At 36.3% G+C, this 20,351-nt stretch overlaps 2 protein-coding genes across 2 annotated transcripts; both read left to right on the forward strand.

The window, feature by feature from the left end:
* The first annotated feature begins 3,149 nt into the window (after positions 1 to 3,149).
* LOC117164812 (uncharacterized) lies at positions 3,150 to 13,651 on the forward strand. The gene is made up of 6 exons (XM_033348193.2): positions 3,150 to 3,333; positions 3,894 to 3,976; positions 5,734 to 5,967; positions 6,198 to 6,341; positions 6,547 to 6,730; positions 13,560 to 13,651. Exons 1-5 carry the CDS (start codon positions 3,171 to 3,173, stop codon positions 6,712 to 6,714), a joined length of 792 nt encoding a protein of 263 aa, XP_033204084.1. The 5' UTR covers positions 3,150 to 3,170; the 3' UTR covers positions 6,715 to 6,730; positions 13,560 to 13,651.
* Positions 13,545 to 18,270, forward strand: LOC117164820 (uncharacterized). Its single transcript, XM_033348203.2, has 4 exons — positions 13,545 to 13,899; positions 14,350 to 16,532; positions 17,264 to 17,497; positions 17,929 to 18,270. The coding sequence occupies exons 1-4, from the start codon at positions 13,545 to 13,547 to the stop codon at positions 18,268 to 18,270; spliced, it is 3,114 nt and encodes a 1,037-aa protein (XP_033204094.2).
* The last annotated feature ends 2,081 nt before the right edge of the window (positions 18,271 to 20,351 follow it).

Below are 20,351 nucleotides of genomic sequence, written 5' to 3' on the forward strand. Positions count from 1 at the left end.
TATTTCAATGAAAGTATCTCTCGATGATCGACGAAATAAATAAATACGTCTCTATACGTATAATATTTACTTCGTCCGCTTGACAAAAGCGATTTGAACGTCAGATTTTCTAGGAACTTCAAACGATCAAAATCCTCCTTCCTTTCCTTTCGTTCTCAAAGTCTTTAAGCTTTTCCCCTTTAGCGTACATAATGAATAAGGATGCATAAAATACTTAGAACGATGCAGAAATCTCTTCTTAAGTTCAGTTTCTTCAATCGCACCCATAAAGATATACATTTGTGTGCAAATTCATAGTCTATCGATTAATTAATACGCGTCTTACGATATCCTCGCCAGACGTCATCCAAGTCTTCGCGACATCCTGGAAGAAAGTAGCTCAAAGCAGCGACGAAACACTCGAACGGCATTAAAGGCCGATTATCCGCGCAACCTGGCTAGTTACAAATTGCGAAATTCATTAAACTGCACTATTAAAGAGTTCCCTCTTATGGCTTAGCAGGTCGCCAGATATCAGAGGAACGAGGGATGAAAAAGAGCCAGCCAGCTCTTTTTAGCTCGGTTTGCGCTGCGGCTTCATCCACTTTTCCCCTCGTTCCAGTCGATGTTTGCTCGATGGCTAGCGTCCACGAGGGTGTTCAACGATCGTAGATCCAACGCAGATTATCCATCGGCTTCCGTTTATATGCTTCTTTCCACTTCGATCTCGTTGTTTCGAAGAACTTTCTATTGACTATCGAAGAGCTGTTCCGTTACGGATAGTTGAATATCAACGGGTATTTCGTCGAGGATATTCATTTTTGTTTCACGAGGTGATTTCTTGGGAATTTTCTACCGTAGTTGTCTTTTAGTTCTTGTCGTTACTTCGCGTTGCGGTATTAGTTTTCTCATGTTTTTCTCATTATTTTCTCATGTCTTTTCGTGTTTTCAAAACTAATATTTACCGTTGTTTGACGAGGTAATTCTTTTAGAATATTTCAGTGGAATATTTTACAATTGTAGTTGTTATTTAAGGTGAAATTATTACACAGTTACTAGTCTTTTAGTTATTATCTCTTTTAGACTTCTGACTTGAAGTACTTCGAAATTATGTTATAACGTTCAAGATCTTGTTTTATTTTACGATTTTCTCGTAGTGTTCGGAATTTAATTTTCCATCGGGTTCTTTTTATTCTGAAAAAATAGAGAAGCGATAACAAAGATATTTTTGAACTGCGCGTCCTTTGACTATCTCCTTTAATTTTGTACGTAGTATACTTCGAGATTTCTGTCACATTTGACATTTGACGTCAGAGCTATCTAGCTTATCCGCGTTTTGTAGCTTTTCAGAATATTAGTTTCAACCCGAAATGTCGCCCTTAATATTAGTTATTATTAGTAGAATATTAGTTTCGCCCTTCAATCGTAATTTCAATTTCTTATCGTAATTTGTAGCGTTTTATTTACAGTGGCAGATTTGGCAATGAAACGTAACGTGTTAAGCAACTATTATTCTTAGGTTGTTAAATTTAAAAAGAAGCTTGCAACTGAAGTTGTAAAGTTATTCGAGGATTGTTGAACGCAAGGAAAATAAATGGACCAGCGGTGCTGACTCAAGAAAACTATGAAATGTCAACAGCTTGGGAACTCGTTTCTCAGGTGCAAAAATAACACGCTAGTACGAGAAGAGAAAGACTTAGAGCTTATGGCGTTCCGTGAAAACACTCTGGTAATACTTTATACACGTGCTACGTTGCGTTAACTAAAAGAACGTCATTTCTTATTTACGTCAATTGACAATGATCGTACAAATCATAAGACATCGTTTTCTTCCACTCGTGAAAAGCTTTTTTTTATCATTTCGTAATTTAATTTTGTTTAATCATGTCAATAACACACTTTTCTTTTTAAACACCATGCTACATGACGTATAAATGATTACTGTATTGATTCATATCAATGGTGATATCGATAATTTTTATTCAAAAATATCGACAAACATTTTTAAGACAAAAACAGATATATGTGTAAAATGATAATACGAAAAAGTTTTATGGTTTGTTCGTGAAAAAATCCTAAAGTGATCTAAGAAGTCCTTGATCATTTTTTCTTAAACTCTTGTACCTCTTTTCAGATATTATTCATTCGTTCCTTCGTTTTCAGGATGGATTCGAGCTTTCAAGTTCGAACTTTTCACGTGACTTTGCGGAGGTTTTAGTTCCTTGCCCGCGTGTATTTATGTCTGTTCCATTTTCCTGAAACTCGAAGCGTGACTACTATACTTTGCCTGCTAACGAAATTCATAACTTCGTTACGTCGTGACCTATAACACGAAATATATAAAAACAAGAATACAATATAGTAAAATACGATATGCACGCGCAGATAAAAATAACAAAATTCAGAAACATTTACATTCCAATACTCCAGCAAAGTATTAAACGACCCGTGTTGTCTTATCGATAGACTCCGGATATTTCTGCGTTTATGACAAAAAAGCACAGAGTATTCACTTTAATATTTGCTGCGTGACACACATCTTTGTCATTGTCTAATTGCATCGTTTCGTTTGATCACGCGGCCACAATAATTTTTGTACAAAATTCGTAAAATAGAAATTATTATACAAAGCAGATATAAAAACGAGTTTGCATAAAAGTTCGCAATCTACGTATCGATCGTGTCAAAGAATAGAAAACGATAGGAAAGACAGTGTACGAAAAAATAAATAAACGCGTGGATCCTTTCGAATATCGGAAAGAAACTCTCCGATCTTCTTTCAACAACTATCTATAAGGGAAAGCGTTTGGGATTGTTAAAAGAATATCCATGTCGATGAACCTTCTGAATAGACACGGCGGATAAACGATTGCGTTTAACAAGCAATCGATGTCAAGCGATGGGAAATGTATCGTCGAGCGAATCGAGTGAAAGCATCTTTTTTCATCGTTCATTCGGAAACGAACTTTCTTCGTGTCGGAAAAACGCGATCATCGGACACAGAGCGGGAAGGAAAATAACGCGAGAGAGGAACTACGCCTCGAATAAATCTGTCGATCGAATCCAAGCGATCTTCAGTGTTTGCTTTCGTTCCCATCGTTAAATAACGAGACTTCTCTTGCGTCATTAATTTACATATCTGCTTTTAAAGTTTACGATTCTTCTTTACTTTTTGTATATTTCTATACGCGATGGCAATACGTTGTGAGATATTACATTTTACAAGATTCATTCTAGTTTTGGTAATTGGTTCGATTCTGATTGGTAATTCGTTTGGCGATGAGAAGATCGAGAACGATCCTGTGAACTTCCGGCACGTGAAGGATCTCGAGGTAGCTGCTAGTGAACACGAAGGCAAGTAATAGTTTTCGAGAAGTCTGTTCGTAGTTGCTTCGATATTTGAATCGTTATTTTGTTTAGAAAATGGTAAATACGTTTATATACATACTTTTCGAAGTAGCTGGTTTAATTACTTTTTTAAGGTACGTTAAATCATCGTCTGAGAGAGATTCGCTGGTCAAAGTAAACGAATTTATTCACAATAGGCATTTATTAATTTGCAAAAGCACATTTCTTAAAGTAAATGAAAGCAAATTGAATCTTAATCTCAAGATACGATTCAAAACTAATATTCCTCGATTTACAAAACTATTAAATTAATAATAAAAATTCGTGGCTAATGCTCCAAGCGTTCGGGAGATCAAAGGAATCATTCTTTGTAATTGTCACCTTTGTTTTATTCATTTCTCGATGCAAGAAACGGTAGACTTAATTAATACCGAAATAGAACGCCTTCAGTTACTCGGTAAACCTTAATAACTCCAATTAACACCATCCTTTCATGGAGTTCGAGAATTTCTTGAGAAATTTTCGGCAAAGGGTGAAAAGCTTTATTCGGTAATTAATTCAAACAGGTGGAGAAAGGCAAGAGGAAAAGGGCGGCGGCACCAAATACGAGGAAGATCATCATACCGTTGACGACGAGAAGGGTGACAAGGTACAGCACCATTGTTCGAACGAATTTCTCGTGCAAAATTGTTCAACAGTTTCTACGAAATGCACGTTCGTAAAAATTCTTACCAACGTGTTTCATTAAAAGAAGGATAAAAGAAAAAAGTAGAAAACACGATGTTTTAAGCGTGACGTTTTATTTTGGATTGTTTTTACGTTAAATAAATTGCAGATATTTATGCAAATTCATATGTTCATAGATGCAGATAAATAAAGCGTGTATTTTATTTTTTAAGTTTGATAATACGCGCTTTACTTTCGATATTTCATATATTTTTGCATTTGTACATTTTTTTCCAGATTTTTGCATATTTACACTTGTCAAAAACGCATAAATGTCCGCAGTGTAATAACGAGATGAGAATATTCCTTTTACATTTATCGAACGATTTCGTAGAAGCTTTCGCAGTTTTTATACAAATCGTTATTGATGAATTAATTTTATCGTTCGCTGAAAAAGCCAGAGGAAATAAATTAACACACGAACAATGCATTTAAAGTAGAAAATGATAAAAGAATGCTCGTTGAAATGGTTTAACGTTACGATAAAGGTCATAAAGATGCAGTAACAAGATCCATTATTTCTTCGATATCTTTTCTCAAGAATGATTATTAATACATAAAAAAAATACTTTATTGCGAATTATAAAAGAATACTCGTAAAATGCTTCGATACTACAGGGAAGACTTCCAATAACAACTCTCAATATCAATATCTTCGATAAACGATTGAATTTTATAATTCAATATCAATTATATTACAATATCAACTTCTCGTTAATTTACGCGTTAATGTTAATCAAAAAATCCATACACTTGCGAACAACAGTGTAAATACATTATTTTTCAATCTCCTTAAATTTCTCTCCAAATTTCTCAAATACGCCCAATGTCATCGTAATTTCATCATAAACTCGGCAAACCGTAATATTTCGGCGCTAATTGATAATCTGGCTGCAATATCACAGCTGTAACAAATTTCCTTGGGAGCATGCAACACTCCTCTTCTCCTGCAGCCGTACTCGTCATCGTCGACGTCCAAGACTCTCTTCCCTTTTTATCGCCCGTAATATTAGTGTCCACCCGGTGTTCTTAAGGGATTATTTATTATACGGTCGTCGTTGCGCGAACGACATCTTTGCAGAGACCGAACGACGCTTCTTTCTTCACCGGGAAATTCTTCGTAACGACGAGACGGTATTTTCGCCCCTTTGTCCGGTACACGCACCCTTCGATATTGCTTCTCGCGCTCGTTTCATGGGCCGCTGACCACGAGGCAATTAATTCGTCAACGGACTCGTTACTCGTCCAAAAAATTCTTTTCAATATGACCATTCGGAGAAAATTCTTTGACTTCTTCCAAACCAGTCTCTTTTATGAATTACAACGTCGGTGTTTTCCGATTCTTTCCTGTGATATTTATAGCGGCGAGTAGACCGTGGATTTTTATGAAAATTCGTATCTTTTAAGAGTACGATCGACCGAGTAGATCCTTGGTAGAATACAGTTGTCTTTTATTTTATAGGAAGTACTTTGGATATTTTGTTTAGTTTTTCCATATTACGTGCATTCCATGCAATTTTGCGTTTTCAAATCTCCTATGAACGCATGGAAATCCGCAGTTTGTAGCAATTTCTGTAGCTGTATGGCATTTTGCCCGTATTTGTTGTACGATCTTTAATCTTATCGCATATTTTTATAACGCGAATGCCTGTTTCATCGATCACGAATGCTTGAAAACAGGGTTACAAGGTCTTCCATGAGTTCGACAAGGGTGAGAAGGGCCACCATGACAACGAGGGCCACAAGCAAAAGTACGACGAGAAAAAGGGGAAAGAGGAAAAGGAGCACGAGGAGACGGATCATTACGACGAGAGTCACCATGGCGAAGAAGGCGAGAAAACTGCGAAATTCGACGAGGAGGGCAAACACCAAAAAGGCTATAGCACCAAAGGAGAGCACAGTATTTCTAAGAAGGTTTTTATTTCAAAAATAACAAATTACGTACTTCAATCTCCGTTTAATTAATCCGACGAATTTTCGATGGAAATTCCTCTACGATTTTCCAGTAAACTTTTCAAGTAAGAAACTATACATAGGGTGGATAAAAGTTTCTGAAGTCGCTACGTGGATATCTTAAGAAACATGTAATTCTCTAAACACAAAGAGTTTTATTAAGAAATTATGATACGAGACGAGTGTTGTAGGACGAGTATGAGAAGAAGCACGATTTTTACGACGAGTATCACGAGGATGGGGAACACGAGAAACATGGAGGGTACCACCACGAACACGAAGGCAAGAAGGGTGGACACGAGAAGAAAGGACATACGGACTCTGCTCGTCGCGAGGTTTGTTAAAATGATAATTTCTTGTGCAACTTTTCACATGTAGAAATTAATTGGTTCCTTTCCTGAAAAATTTATCATTTATTTATTTGATTTGTTCGTGGATCAGTTTTAATTTGTCCAAATGGTAAGAAATTGTTACATGATTTCTAAACGTTCAAACGTTTCTAAACTTGTTAAATTTGATATTAATTGATATATCTATCAGCATCGGCATGGTAAAAAGAAGAATCACGAGGAGGGTCATCACCATCGTAAACAGAAGGGTCGCAAGCTCGCTGAAGGCCACGATAGTCATCATCAACACGATAAGAAATATGGAAAGAAGGGAGGACACGAATCAGGGAAGAAATGGTTCGCCAGCAGCGGTCATTAAATTCTCAAGAGATAAAGTATGTTTTCTAAATACGAATTTATGCCTCGAAAGATTAACTCTTCAGCTAGTCATGACAGCGAGTATCCGCGTTTTAAAACGACTCAAAGATTCGTTAAAAAATATTTAAATGATTAACGTATGACAATTTAGAAAACTCTTAATCCGTAGTATGGAATTTAGAGGAAACAGAATTGAAGATTATGGTACGTTATACATACATTATACATCCTTAGACGTAGAAATCATTATAGATAATTATTCGGTAAAATATTAAACGATCTTCAAACAAATTAGTGAAATTGAAAAATCAGTAGCGCAACAAAATATTCATCGTTAAAAATCGATCAAATTAAAGATCACAGCGTATAAAAGATACGCATAGAAATCATAATAAAGTCGCAATTTGTACGTATGAAATATTAAGTAGCTTTAGCCCTTAATCCGAACCGAAGTTTATCGATTCACTGTGCACTTTCGCCGTGATGAAATTTTCAAGGGAACCAACATGTCATCGTTCTCGGAACTCTAATGCAAATGCATAAGAACATTCGGAGGAAGTAGTCGAACGTAGAAACAGAATGCAGGCGCGTAAATAGCGAGGCAGGTGTGCGGAATCGTGTATATTCGTCGACTGTTCGAGGTGACAGCAGTAACGAGTGCAAGTTCTGTAGAAAGCAAGACTGTGCTGTTTATGAACGAGATCTTTATTCGAAAAATTACAAAACTTTATCGCCTATGCAAATGTCAGTTAATCTCTTTTTAGTAAAGTTCGTTAAATATATACGAACAGGCGTCAAGAAACTATCTTTATTAAAAAAATTCGGCTGTCAAAGCAAAGGTTGAATTTTGCCCACTGAATTTTACCGGATTTAATTAAATTCCATTGGATGTTTATAAAATTTCATTAAATTTTAGAAGAACAGTTAGAAAAATATACCAAAAACGTAGCTTCTTTATTGCTCTAGCTTATTACATAAATATTTACAAACTTGTAGCAAAAATGAACAATTCCTTTTCGAAGAAATCTATTTTCGTACTTATGACGAGAGTCTAAACATTTCAAATCAAATTATATATCGTTATACAGTAACAAACATAATATTATGGCTAAATTACGAAAATTAATGTAAATTGGTATTTTTATAAATGTAACTGAAAAAAGTAGAATCTATGCAAAGATATGTTTTACATACCGAGTATTATATCTTGGATATGTTATATATTTTCCCATATTTATGATATACGCTTTTAAATTTTCTACAAGTGCATAAAAATTATTATTATAATTGTTAAGTCATTTTTTATCGAACCTTGACTCCTTTGTCTGTCTTTGTTTACCGATACGTTTCTTTGGATATATTTAATACGTGATATATGACATTGAATATGAATATTTTGAATGATAATACATGGAACCTGCTACAGAAATCCGCATCACTTTTTGTACATGAAATTGTACGACAAGCAAGGGATGAGGAAGTAACTTTTGTAAATCCTTTATGAGCTTTAATGGGATACGCTTGAAACCAGATAATAATAATTCTGGATTATCCATGTTGATAGTATGGTGCAAAATATATCTCTCTGCGCACTCCAACGTTTTGCGATATTTCGATCGTCCAGTTGGATATTTATACATATTTAGCAGTTTTATCTCAAAGGATTCTTAGAGTTCGTTATTCCAACTAGAAGGCTATGTTGCTGTCACATTTCGAAAATTGAATTGTGAAATTAGAATTACCGAGATTATTGTCGAGGGGAATTCTCGTATAATATATTTGCAAGGAAATGAGATGCAAGGGGATTAAGGGGAATATTCTACTTTTCAATGTCATTATGTTCATTTTTGTAAATTAAATTTCATATTTCGTCGCCTGAAAACTGGCATTCTTTCCTCAGAGAATTATGAATCTACATCGCAAAGTTGCAAGGATCGTAAAAGAATTTTTCGACCAAGATCGGTCCAAGATCGATCAGTTATATATAGCGAAACATCTGGACGAGTAGAACAAGTCAGAAAGTCGCGTTGGCCGATCAAGCGAGAATTCGTTCTCTCCCGATCTCTCGCGACGATTATTCCGGCGTGAAAAGTGAAAATCTTGGCGTGAAATTGGCCACGGTCCGCTAAAGCGCTTCATTGTCGCGCTGTTGGATGAATACGACCGTAGTATCGACTCGAGATACCGCGATTGTTCTCGCGACAGGAAGCCAGACGCGTCCGCTTATCAAACTCTTCCGTGAGATACAACGTTGATTCACGAATTCAGCAGTTAATCAGTGTGCCCGAAAATGATTTTCTGGTTCATTTCAGGCAATCCTTATCGTATTTTTCTCATAAATTAATTTCTTCTAACGCCGTGAAAATTAACGATCCAGCTGTTTATTTGTCAAATTGGTAACAAAACGAAAAGTAGAAGAAAGTTGATGAAATTACACAAGATAAGCATCGATCAAGCGTTTAACCACTTTTGGCACGCGAATGTCTCGATAATATTAAGAAGCTGCAACAAAAATATGAGATATGAGCGATATGTCGGTAAATATTATTTTTTTTTTTGTATATCACAATATATTAGCGCAATTATAATGGAATTAATCGTAACGAATTTGGACAGAATGGCGACGAAATTTAATAATACGATAAATACGAAATAAAAACATTGGTACTGTGTGGCCTTCACGTTCCGTAACTCTGTTAAAACTTGTTAATAAAGCACTTAAAGATTTTTTGTCGCATAAGAAAATTTCTACCTATAAAACAGCAATGTAATATTAGCCCGACAGACGAATGGACGTTTTTTGAAGTTGTAAAATCTCTGTTTATTTTAGAAATTGGTAAAAACGTTCAAACCTCTTGGATAATTTTTTCTAAGTATTTTGACAACTCTGTTTGCGCACTGCTTGAAGTAAAGTTGTCGTTAATTCACGCGAGTAAAGCGCCAGAGAAATAACGTGGAAATGCGAAGAGAAAAGGGTCGTTCAAAGTCAGACAGAGCGCGTGACCTGTTAAAATGACTTCCTCTGCCATTTTTCATCAATTTATTACTGAAACGTTATAGGAGCGCTATAAAAGTACTATTTATCATTTTCGATTCGCTCATTCACTTACAAAATTTCAGTGACAACACGCACTTTCTTCTTTTTCTTCAAAACTATGATTGAAACTATTATTTAGTTTGAAAATTGAATTAGATTGAAAATTATGATTGAAACTAAATTGCACTTTCTCTCCACTCTTTTTCATAGTTTTCTCTTCGTGCTGCGACGTTGTTTCTCAGCCACGGCTGAGCACGAAATAAAAACAGAAAAATGCCGCGATGCCGTTCCTTAAATACCACGCTGCAAGGACAAGAAGATGGTCGGATCGAATGGTAATTTCAAGACGGACTCGAAGCGATAGCGTTGAACGAGGCCAGTCGTTTTCCATGAATCGAATAAATTCCCCAAGATGAGCCGAAGATTGCCCCTCTGGACAGTTAACGAACACAGTTTTGCAAGCGTACGGGCGGCGCTCGTGGGAGGAACAACGTCAGAAGCTCCGACGCAGCCCTTCGTCGATCTTCGTCTTGCCACTAACGGGCGAATTAAACGTTACAAGTAATCCTGGAACCTTTTCTTTTTTCCTGTCTTTCTATTTTCGCTGCCCACGCGAAGCGTGTCTTCGCAACCCCGAAACACTTTCATCGGAGAATGAAAGCAGATGGAACGGGAAACGGCTGTTTCGCTACGAAACTTTAAAGCGTGACCGTGTCACGCACGAAAATGAAAGTCTAAAGTGCATTTCCAAGTGCGTCTGGATGGACGTCAAGGGCGGCTTTTCGAGAGGGTGTGGAATACGATGGAAGTTCTAGAGAGTTTGGTAAATAGAACATACTTGGAGATGTACATATGCCGAAGAGAAATATGTTGGACGTATGGTGGGTGTAACTTCGTATAAAATGTTTGAGGTTCTCTTTTCTCTTCTTTTCCTATTCTACTTACTGCTTGCTCGTTCGATATTGTGCGATAAAAATGATATTATCGTGTAATTATTATTCTCGTCTTTTTTACGTCGTTATTAATTAACATGTAATTATTATGATATAAATATTTATTTCTGTAATATGGTAATATAACGAAGAACCAACTGCAATTGTTTCAACGTTTCTTTACACGACATCTAGTAAACTGATTCTCTAACTGTTAAAAAAAAAAATCGGGCCTGTTGATCGAATTTTAGAAAAGTTACTCTGTCTTGAAGAGTGTTGGCTTACGCGAACATTGCTGTACATATAGTTACATTGCGCATAACGTTTGTCAATTTGTCTAACTATTACACAGTAAATCGATAAAAATTTTGATTTTCGGTTTCGTAAGCAATTTTGCTTGCATATTGATTATTGACATGAAAATTTGACGTAATCGAAGCGAAGTATGATTTTAATTATAGGAACGAGCACACGCAGAAAGGTAATTCGTCGCGTAATTTGAATTAATAAATAATTTGTTTCGGATAATTGTTACGGACGATTGGAAGTGATAACTCGATTGAAATGAATCGCGTGATCGGTAATCGCATCGCTCAACTCGTCGACGACGGTTGTGCATAATTAATCTCGATACGTATACATTTACGCAGCGCAAATCATAACGATATCGTGTATATAATACGTTGGCAGAGTTTTAACGAAACCGTGCGGCACGACGAACATAAATTCGTCACAGGTGATTGCAAAGTAGCGATCGATTTACCGCAACAGCGATGGTTACTTCATTAATCGTTACAAAATGCCTAGCTTCTATTGAAAGACGAGGCTGCAAGATTTTTCTTTCGATCTGGGAGAAAGTTTCAGAAAAATATTCGATGTTACTGTTTCATACACGTTATTAAGCGTTTGAATATAATATTTATATCGCGTATGTACGTGTAATTATAATGTAAAAAACTATGCTCCGTTTCTAAGTCATGAAAAACCAGAAGACCATAAACAGTTTCTTTCTCTGTTTTAAGCTACACGTAACAGAAATGCCGTACGATAACTGTCCCATGTCTCTGGAACAAAACGTTGAACAAAAATTACGTGTAATAATCCTGCAACGAAATGTCGTGACAAGCGAAAAAAGTATTTCATCGGATTCTCGTACACAGTGCAATTAAACCACTTTCACGAACCGCCAGCTGCAAGCAACAAAACTAAAAATACGATTTTCCCTATATTTTCACTGGCAAACGAGAACCAGGAGCATGTCACGTTACGATTATTCCGGTAATTAACAGTTGGCGAGGATTTTACTTGTTTTAATTGAGCAAAATCCAACTAGCGAACGACCAACTAAAAATAAAAAAAAAGAATAAAGGAAGTTTCCAAAAGAAAAATTATTACTGAGAATACGATGAACTTTAGATAAAAACGCTGAAAAAGGAAGAACGAGGGCAAAGATTTGTGTAATATCGTCGAATAAGAGATGGAGACTTTGAGATGTTTAGCACGATTCGGCCGAGCGACCATCTTGTGCAACTTTATAAACGGAGAAAGGAGGAAGCTGAAAGATTCGATCGACAAGGAGTCAGGTTTGCTGGCTCGATCGGGTAAATCGACACTTCTAATCGGTGTGAAATTGTCATATCATTCGCGAATGGTTTTCTGTGGTGAGAAATCACCCGATATAATTGCCTGGACCAGGTAGAATTGCAGCTCAGTTTACGTTCTGTGGCCAACGAGACATGGGAGCCCGCGTGTTATCGGCAGTCGTCCTGCTGCTTTTGCTGTTTTGCCTGGTAAAGTTCACCGATATCATAAATAATAATTTAAAAACTCGAACTCTATTCCCAAAATAGTTAAATGATAAAAAATAGTCGACAATTTTTCTAGGCTGTTAAATATACGTATAGTTTGTGTTTTTAATTGGGGTGAATCTTAGAATCGATGGATAATTAACATTTTAAACGACACAAGTGAAATATAAATTGTACAAAACGGTTGTGTAGTATAAATTAGAAACAAAGAAAAATATTTTACGTCAATTTCAGTACGACGATTACTTATTTTGAAGGCTCCTAGGGGTTTTTGGTGGGTTTGAAGCATATACGTCAGTGTAGGTGAAATTGAGCGAGGAATGCGAATTCAATTTAAAATTGTTTGGAGAAGTTTTAAACAATGAACGTTTTTCGAAACATCGTAGTATAAACTCGAGCGAATAAATGCATACGATTTATCTGTTAGAGCCTCGTTAAAGCTTTCGAAGGTATAATTTTAATTTATTTGAATGTATTTGAATTTTCACGTTTTTTACGTTTATCCATCTTACGAACTTTTCTGTATACTGTACATACGTATATTCTTTAGTATATCCTAATTATTATAACAGAGAACGAACGCACGATGCGTGGAAATGTAGAGAAACTGACGAGTTGCAAGTTAGAACGCGTAATTTTAATTGGACCTTTTTTCCTTTATTCCTGCATGGGATTGCAATTCGTTACAGAAACTGAGCGACGCATAAATACGACTACGCGTAAACTAACAAATACACTTTATCTGTGCATTACAATAATTAATATTGCAACATTGCGATTGATAAAATTGATAAAATATAAATTTAGATAGCCACTCGTTCACGCTTTGTAGAAATTTTCGTTCGAAAAAGTTGTCAAACTTTCTAGATGAAAAAACGAGAAAAAATTCACTTTCTCGTGCAACGGTATTACATCCATATATTTTATTCGTTACGTAACAAGCAACTGTCTCGTAAGATTATACTAAAAAGTTTCACACAAAGAAGTAGCATCATGCTTCAACCGTAACCAGACACAATCGATTTTCTCGGTTGCAAATCCTTTCAATTACGAAATGTATCTTTCACAGGGCACAAGATCGTCGATACTAAATGCGAACATCACCAGAATAAGGAGAGTAGTCCCTTTGAACCCAAGACAAACGACACTTTTCGATGTTCATAATGCTACAAAAATCAACGACGAGATTTTATCGTTAGCAGAGAGCCAAAATGTGATTCCCGAGAAAAATAGCGTTAAAGGCAGGTTGGATGAACGAGTGGATCGATCGAGAATAGCGTTGGTAAACGCTGGTGATGTAAAAGGCTTGGAAAATTTAAAGCACGTTCTGTCTGTCGTTGAATACGAACCGCAGAAAATTAGTAAGATAGGGAAAAGGAAAATTGTGGACTCTTATAACATCAACCCTGGTAAGTAAACTGAAAAATAAATTTAAACGAATTGTAGTACAAGATATTACTTTCGTATGCTTACTTTTTTAAAAGAGTTTTATGTTTGTAATCGGTGGTAATTATATTAAAAAATTATGTATGTGTCTGCGCATGCAAATACACTTATCTAAGTAGAAATACATTTTCATTGAAACTTCAAATTCTCAATAAAAGGAATAACTTCGAACGAGGACGCTAGGGGAAAAATATATAACAAGTTTACTTTTATTTATTTTATATATTTTATATTGAAATTATAAATTTTACTTGAAAGAATAAATTTTTATTTATATCGAAAAATTCGCTTGTTGATTCATTCGACAAATTGGAAAAGTCAAAAGATAGAAAATTTTTCTTCCATTGAAAGATTCGTTCAACTTTCTTTAACCTTAAATGTCATTTCCGAAAAGCAAACTATTTATTTTTCAGATACCATAGTTGCCAGCCGCGAAAGCGCGAGTCCAACAACTCCGGACGTTACGAACACATACTACGAAGTACCACGAACCGACCATCCCAAGAAACTCGTAACAATACCGCAATACTATTCCAGACCCGACCAAGGCAGCCAGAAACCGCTTACGATCGATTCAAAATCAAAATCTCGAGACCCAGAGCACATATACCGAGTCACAGTCTCGAAAGCAATCAAAGGAAAGTATTCTAGAACTCGTTCCCCGCAAACTCTTCGATCAACTACACCAAAGGACGAAACGAACGTCGAAAATGTACCTAACCAAAAGATCGCTACTCCTTTGTACAACCCTCATACGTTGGCCGCTGCCCCACAGAAAAAGTACTACACTGATTCCGTAATTACTACAACACCTTCCGGCAACGATTCTTATCCGGCAAAAGTTAGTAGACGGAAGAAAAGTCGCAAACGAGTGACGAGTAAACCTGCACAACAAGTAGAATCATCCAGCTTCACTGAAAATACCGAAAATTATCCTAAAGAATTCCTGGAGGCTCGAGAATCGGCAACGAACGAAAATAAGAATAAATCGAGGAGATTAAGTTTGCAAGCCAAGTTACCCAAGTATGATATTGCACCAAGACCATTTTCCATAAACAGATACTCTAAAGAAAGCCAGGAAGACAATTTGGAGAAAATAAATGGTAAAGGAATAGCCTCTGACGAGATCCGAAGCATCGACGATAGAAATATTCATCGAAATACTGCGAAGATAGATAGTGGCCACTCGAGTGGTTACAGAAATTCTTTGCCTGGATTAAATAAGAAATCGCACGAAAGGAAAGATAGTAAAAGCAGTTCGACGATTCGAGTGAACGTGAAAGATGGTTCTCTGTCTACCGATCTTCGGAAATCTTTGAAATCTGATGCCAATAGAGTCGGTGTTCCTTACGAGGATTCTCAGATCTCCGAAGAAAATGGTTCTTTCGAAGATAAAAGTTCTGCCGATCATTCTAAATCCGATAGGCATAGTCATAAGAATTCCCAAATCTTAGCGAGAAATGACTCGTTGGAAGACGAGACCTCTGTCGATCATCGCGAATCTTCTAAATCTGATGCTTCCAAACAGAAACATAAAAATTCTGAAAGCAAATATTCCGACAGAGATGGTTCTTTCGAAGATGAAAGTTCTACCGATCATTCTAAATCTGATACTGATAGACACAGTCCTTATAAGAATTCCCAAATCTTTGAGAGAGATGACTCGTTGGAAGACGAGGCCTCTGTTGACCATCGCGAGTCTTCTAAATCTGATGCTTCCAGACGCACGCATAAAAATTCTGAAAGAAAATATTCCGACGGAACTGGTTCTTTCGAAGATGAAAGCTCTACCGAACGTCGACAATTTTCTAGACCCGATGCTGCCAGACTCGGACATTATAAAAGTCCTCGAAGAAAGTTCTCTGAAAAAGATGGTTCATCCGAAGATGGAAGTTCGACTAACGAACCGACAAATGGTAATAATCGATACACCAGTGGGTCGGAACTAGGTAAATCTTCCGAAGAGTCATCAGTAATCTCATCGAATTCGAATTCTTATCAAAACATCAAAAGTCCAGCAGTTACTGTTCATTCGGTAAATCCCATAGTCTCCACTCTATCACCTTACACAGCATCCAAATTACATTCAAATAACTACGTTTACTATCCGGCATCGTTGCCCACTCTGGCACCGGTAAACCAACCTGAGCAAAATGACGCAAAAACGCAAGAAAACGATGAGAAGGATAGTAGAGAAGCTTCTGATGGTGTGGCGGAAGCTACGAATATTGCAAACGACGAAAGCGGGAATTTGAAAAAGGGCGGGAAATATGAAATACAGAGAAAGTCAGACGAAGACGAGTATATTCGTGATAGTGAACGTGTATCTAAAGATGTAAAAGATGGTTGGACGAAGGACGATGGACTTACGAAGGACGAAGACAGTTATGGTCAATATGCGCAGAAGTATGACGACAGGGTGGAGGAAGATGTTGCAACCGACGGCTCGCATAATAACGAGAGTCATCAGAGTGCAAAAGAGGGTGCAGCGAGTGGCGACGCAGGTGGAAAGGGTGGTGAAGGGAAATTTGAGAAGGGTGGAGCCACGGAACGCAAGCAAGAGCATCGTGAGAGCGATGATGAAAAAGGGGAGAAGGTAGGACGTCAATGCGATTGGATGGGCTATTAATTGCTTTAACTCGTAATTAGTAATTAGCGTTTTACAGTCACTGGTAAATTTCGAAAGTTCACGTTGGATGGAGATTAGGAGGAAAAACGTGATTAGTCTTAAGTATATTTAATAAATTTTTTTTATATCAATGGCTGAATGTTTCTAACTATTTCGATTATAAAGAACAATTATACCTACGCTTTAGACGACATAAAATTACGAGTTATAAAAGTTCTGAATCGTCGAAATTAAACAAAATTATTACACAGAATTTTCATAATTAACGATGCGCATAGCGAATCGTTCATACTATTGCATTTCCAACTAATTTGATTACGTGTAACAAAATTCTGCGAATTCCGTTATATCCTTCGTAATAAAAATTATTAATGCCTGCGAGTTCTCAGGAACGAGGATTGTTTAAAATTCCGAACAATATTTTCACACCTATCCGTATATTATCTCCTACCGTATCCGTATATTACGTTCTCATATTTTTTTTGCTTTTTCTGTGACAATTTTACGATAAAATTTTCCCAACTTTTTCAGATTCTCGGTAATCAAATTCACAGCGACAAAAACCAATAGCGCTTCGTAGTTCTCAAAGATAGGAATATCGAAGAACTCCGAAAAAAATTAATTAAACGGTTTCTACATCGTTAAAGCTATCACTGATACGGAAGTTAATCGTCGTGTGTCTAATTTGTTTTTCGTAGGGTTACAAAAGCTGGCACGAGGAGGAGAAAGCTGATAAGGGTCATCACGACAAGGAACGGCACAGCAATTATTTCGACGAGAAGGATGGCGAAAAGAAAGATCATAAAGAGGAGGGTGAATACCACCAGGAACACGATGAGGGCGAGAAAGGTGAAAAAAAGGCGGCATTCGACGAAAATGGGAAACATCAGAAGGGTTACAATACCAAGGGACAACACTTCGTGCACAAAAAGGTAAGTTTCATATGGGGTGAACTGATCTGTTTTGATTAAATTGAAGAAACTATTTTTTGCCTTTATTTACTTTTATCTAAATAGTATTAAAGGATCGATCAATAGTGAAAAAAGCAGAAACTACGTTTCTGTCTTTATTGTTTCTTGCCCAAATAGAATTTTCTAATTATTTGTCATAAATAATTTTAGGATTTATGTTTAATTTAATATTCTATTTTGATTTGAAGATTTTGCTAAATAAGGTTTGGCGATTTAGTGTTTAAATTGAAAAAATATTTTTACTAGCATTTTCTATTATCGATCGATCCTTTATTTATTTTATAGACAATTCCCAAATACACGTCGTTGGAATTCTTCAATTTCTGTTTTTACGTTACCCTATTTCCTTTCATTTTACAATTTCCTTTTTTATCTTGCAATTTCTATTTCAGGATGAGTTCGAGAAACGCACCGAGTTCTTCGACGAGTTCCACGAGGACGGTGACACGGAAAACGACGGCGAACATTATCACGAGCACAAAATGTCCAAAGGCGGTCACTACAAAGAGGGTCGTCATAATAAAGACGACCACGAAGAAATGCATGGGAAGAAAGGCAAATACGAGAAAGGTGGTCATTACGATGATGACAAAGGTCATAAGGTTGAAGAGGGCAAGGATAGTCACTACGAACATGAAAATATGTATGGGAAGAAACAAAATCATCATGATGGAAAAAAATGGACGTATAAGAAGGGCGATGGCGGAAATGGGGCTGATAAAAAGGGAAACTGAGTCGATTTTCTTTAACAGCTCCAGATATTTTTGTTATTTCTTGTTGATAATTCGTTGTTTGTATAGAAATCAAATACACATATGCGTTTTTAAAAAATACTACAGGAGAATTTTAACGAAACGACACATCAAAAAGAAATGTTTTCATGTTGCAGATCTACGTTGTCTTTAGCCAGACTAGCTAAAATTTTAGTTATACAAAAAAAAAAATTCCTTGCGATTTTTTATAATTTTGAACTCTACACCCAAAGTTAAAACTTTCGTACAATTAATATATTTGTATGTATGATATAATATACGGTGTATATATACACTGCTCGCGAAAAAAATTGCGATACTCGTGCAATGTCGTACTTGATTCGACGAGCAACTCATAGCGTAACCATCTGGAAGACCCAGAAAGAACTGCAATAGCTCGATAACAACCTGTTACTGACAAAACGAGCCAAAAGATAATTTAGATAAATCGATGAACTAGTCGATTGCTCGTTACTAATTACTATGAAACAATTATTAATTACGAGCTTAAAACATCCCTCTAAATTTCCAATTTAATCATTGCACCTATTCTACGACGTTTGTAAGTAGCATTAAGATTTAAATATTTTTACTAAATTGCATCGTACGAAGTATTCAATGTTCAACAAGTTATACCTCACCAAATTAAAGAAAAGAAGAAACGAAAGATTCCTCCGTTCTTCTAGTTGTAGAACAACATATAAAATGGTACTTACAAAAAGGTAAAAATATTTCTCGAGACAAATCAAGATTTAGAGTCAGATTTAGAATCAAACTAACACTTACCGTGAAGAAAATTGGAAATTTCGTACGTTGCAACCTAATACACGTGCAAATTGTTATACTCGTTGTTTTTATTACGCGATACTTATATGGAGATTGTTAAACTTATAATAAATCAATTAAGTCAAACTCGTAACGAAGTACTCGAACGGTAGAACTTTGACATTTAGCTACCATAGCGAGACTACGAGCTCGAGGCTCAATTTCATTCACTTTAGCTACACAGACGTGAAATTCATTTGCTCGGTTCGAGCCAGTTGCTCTTGTCACCGCCACTTCCTCTATGAGAAGAAATGCCTGGTGTCTATAAAAAAATGGCCGGTTGCGTGAAACTACACGAAGAAACGGTGTCATTCGAAACGTAGAGAGGAAAGAAACCCTGTTGGACGAAGCTTGTTGCACGGTTCTCTGAAATTGCTCGGCAAAGATGTTCCGTGGGAGGAAACGTTCCTTCTAACTGTAGATTCTCGACAGTCTGACAGGCCAGGAAACGTGGGAGTATTCCGTGCAAAGTTCCTCACTTCGCGGCAGGCTTCTAGAAGGAAATTTGGAAAGTTGAAATTTCGCTGCGTGATTTACGGGATGAATCGTTAGCAAGTGTTAAGTTCGTGTTGTGGCACGAACGATTATTATTATCTTCGAATCGTAAGGGAGAAATATCATAATTCGGAGAATATTATCAATTAACTAATACATCAATTAATAAGTGTTAATGAGTATTAAAATATATCGATACATACTGGATAAGTGTTGGCCTTTCGTGTCCAATTTGAACATAAGGAGCACCGTTATCATTAGTTTGAGAATATTTGTGGATTTTTGGGAAAATTCAAAAATTCCAAAATTCTATAGGATGCATATAATGTGAAAAAATAGGTACATAATGTACACAATACATAAAATATTCACAGTAAGATGAACTTCTTTAATTATGAAAGAAATAAGATTGCGTAAACACGTAAGCAGCCTGATCGTAATAGATCGATCGTTATGTTCAAAGATCATATTCCAAATGAGCTAAAGTTGGAAAATATAACACAAAATGTACGGTCACGAAGTAGCTTGAAGAAGTTGCACGAAATATTAAAGTAAAGCACTTTAGCGAAACATTGAAAAGAAGGGCAGGAAACTGCAAAAGATCATTAAAAATGGTCTATGATAAAAAAACTAGGCTCGTCGTAAATGGATATCAAGCAAGATAAGAGACACGTTGAGGTTAACAATAAAACGGCCGAAGGCAAGCGCTTCGTTATTTCAAAGAAACGAACAGAATATCTGTC

This window comes from Bombus vancouverensis, chromosome 13 (assembly GCF_051014615.1).
Source record: "Bombus vancouverensis nearcticus chromosome 13, iyBomVanc1_principal, whole genome shotgun sequence".
NCBI lineage: Eukaryota > Metazoa > Arthropoda > Insecta > Hymenoptera > Apidae > Bombus > Bombus vancouverensis.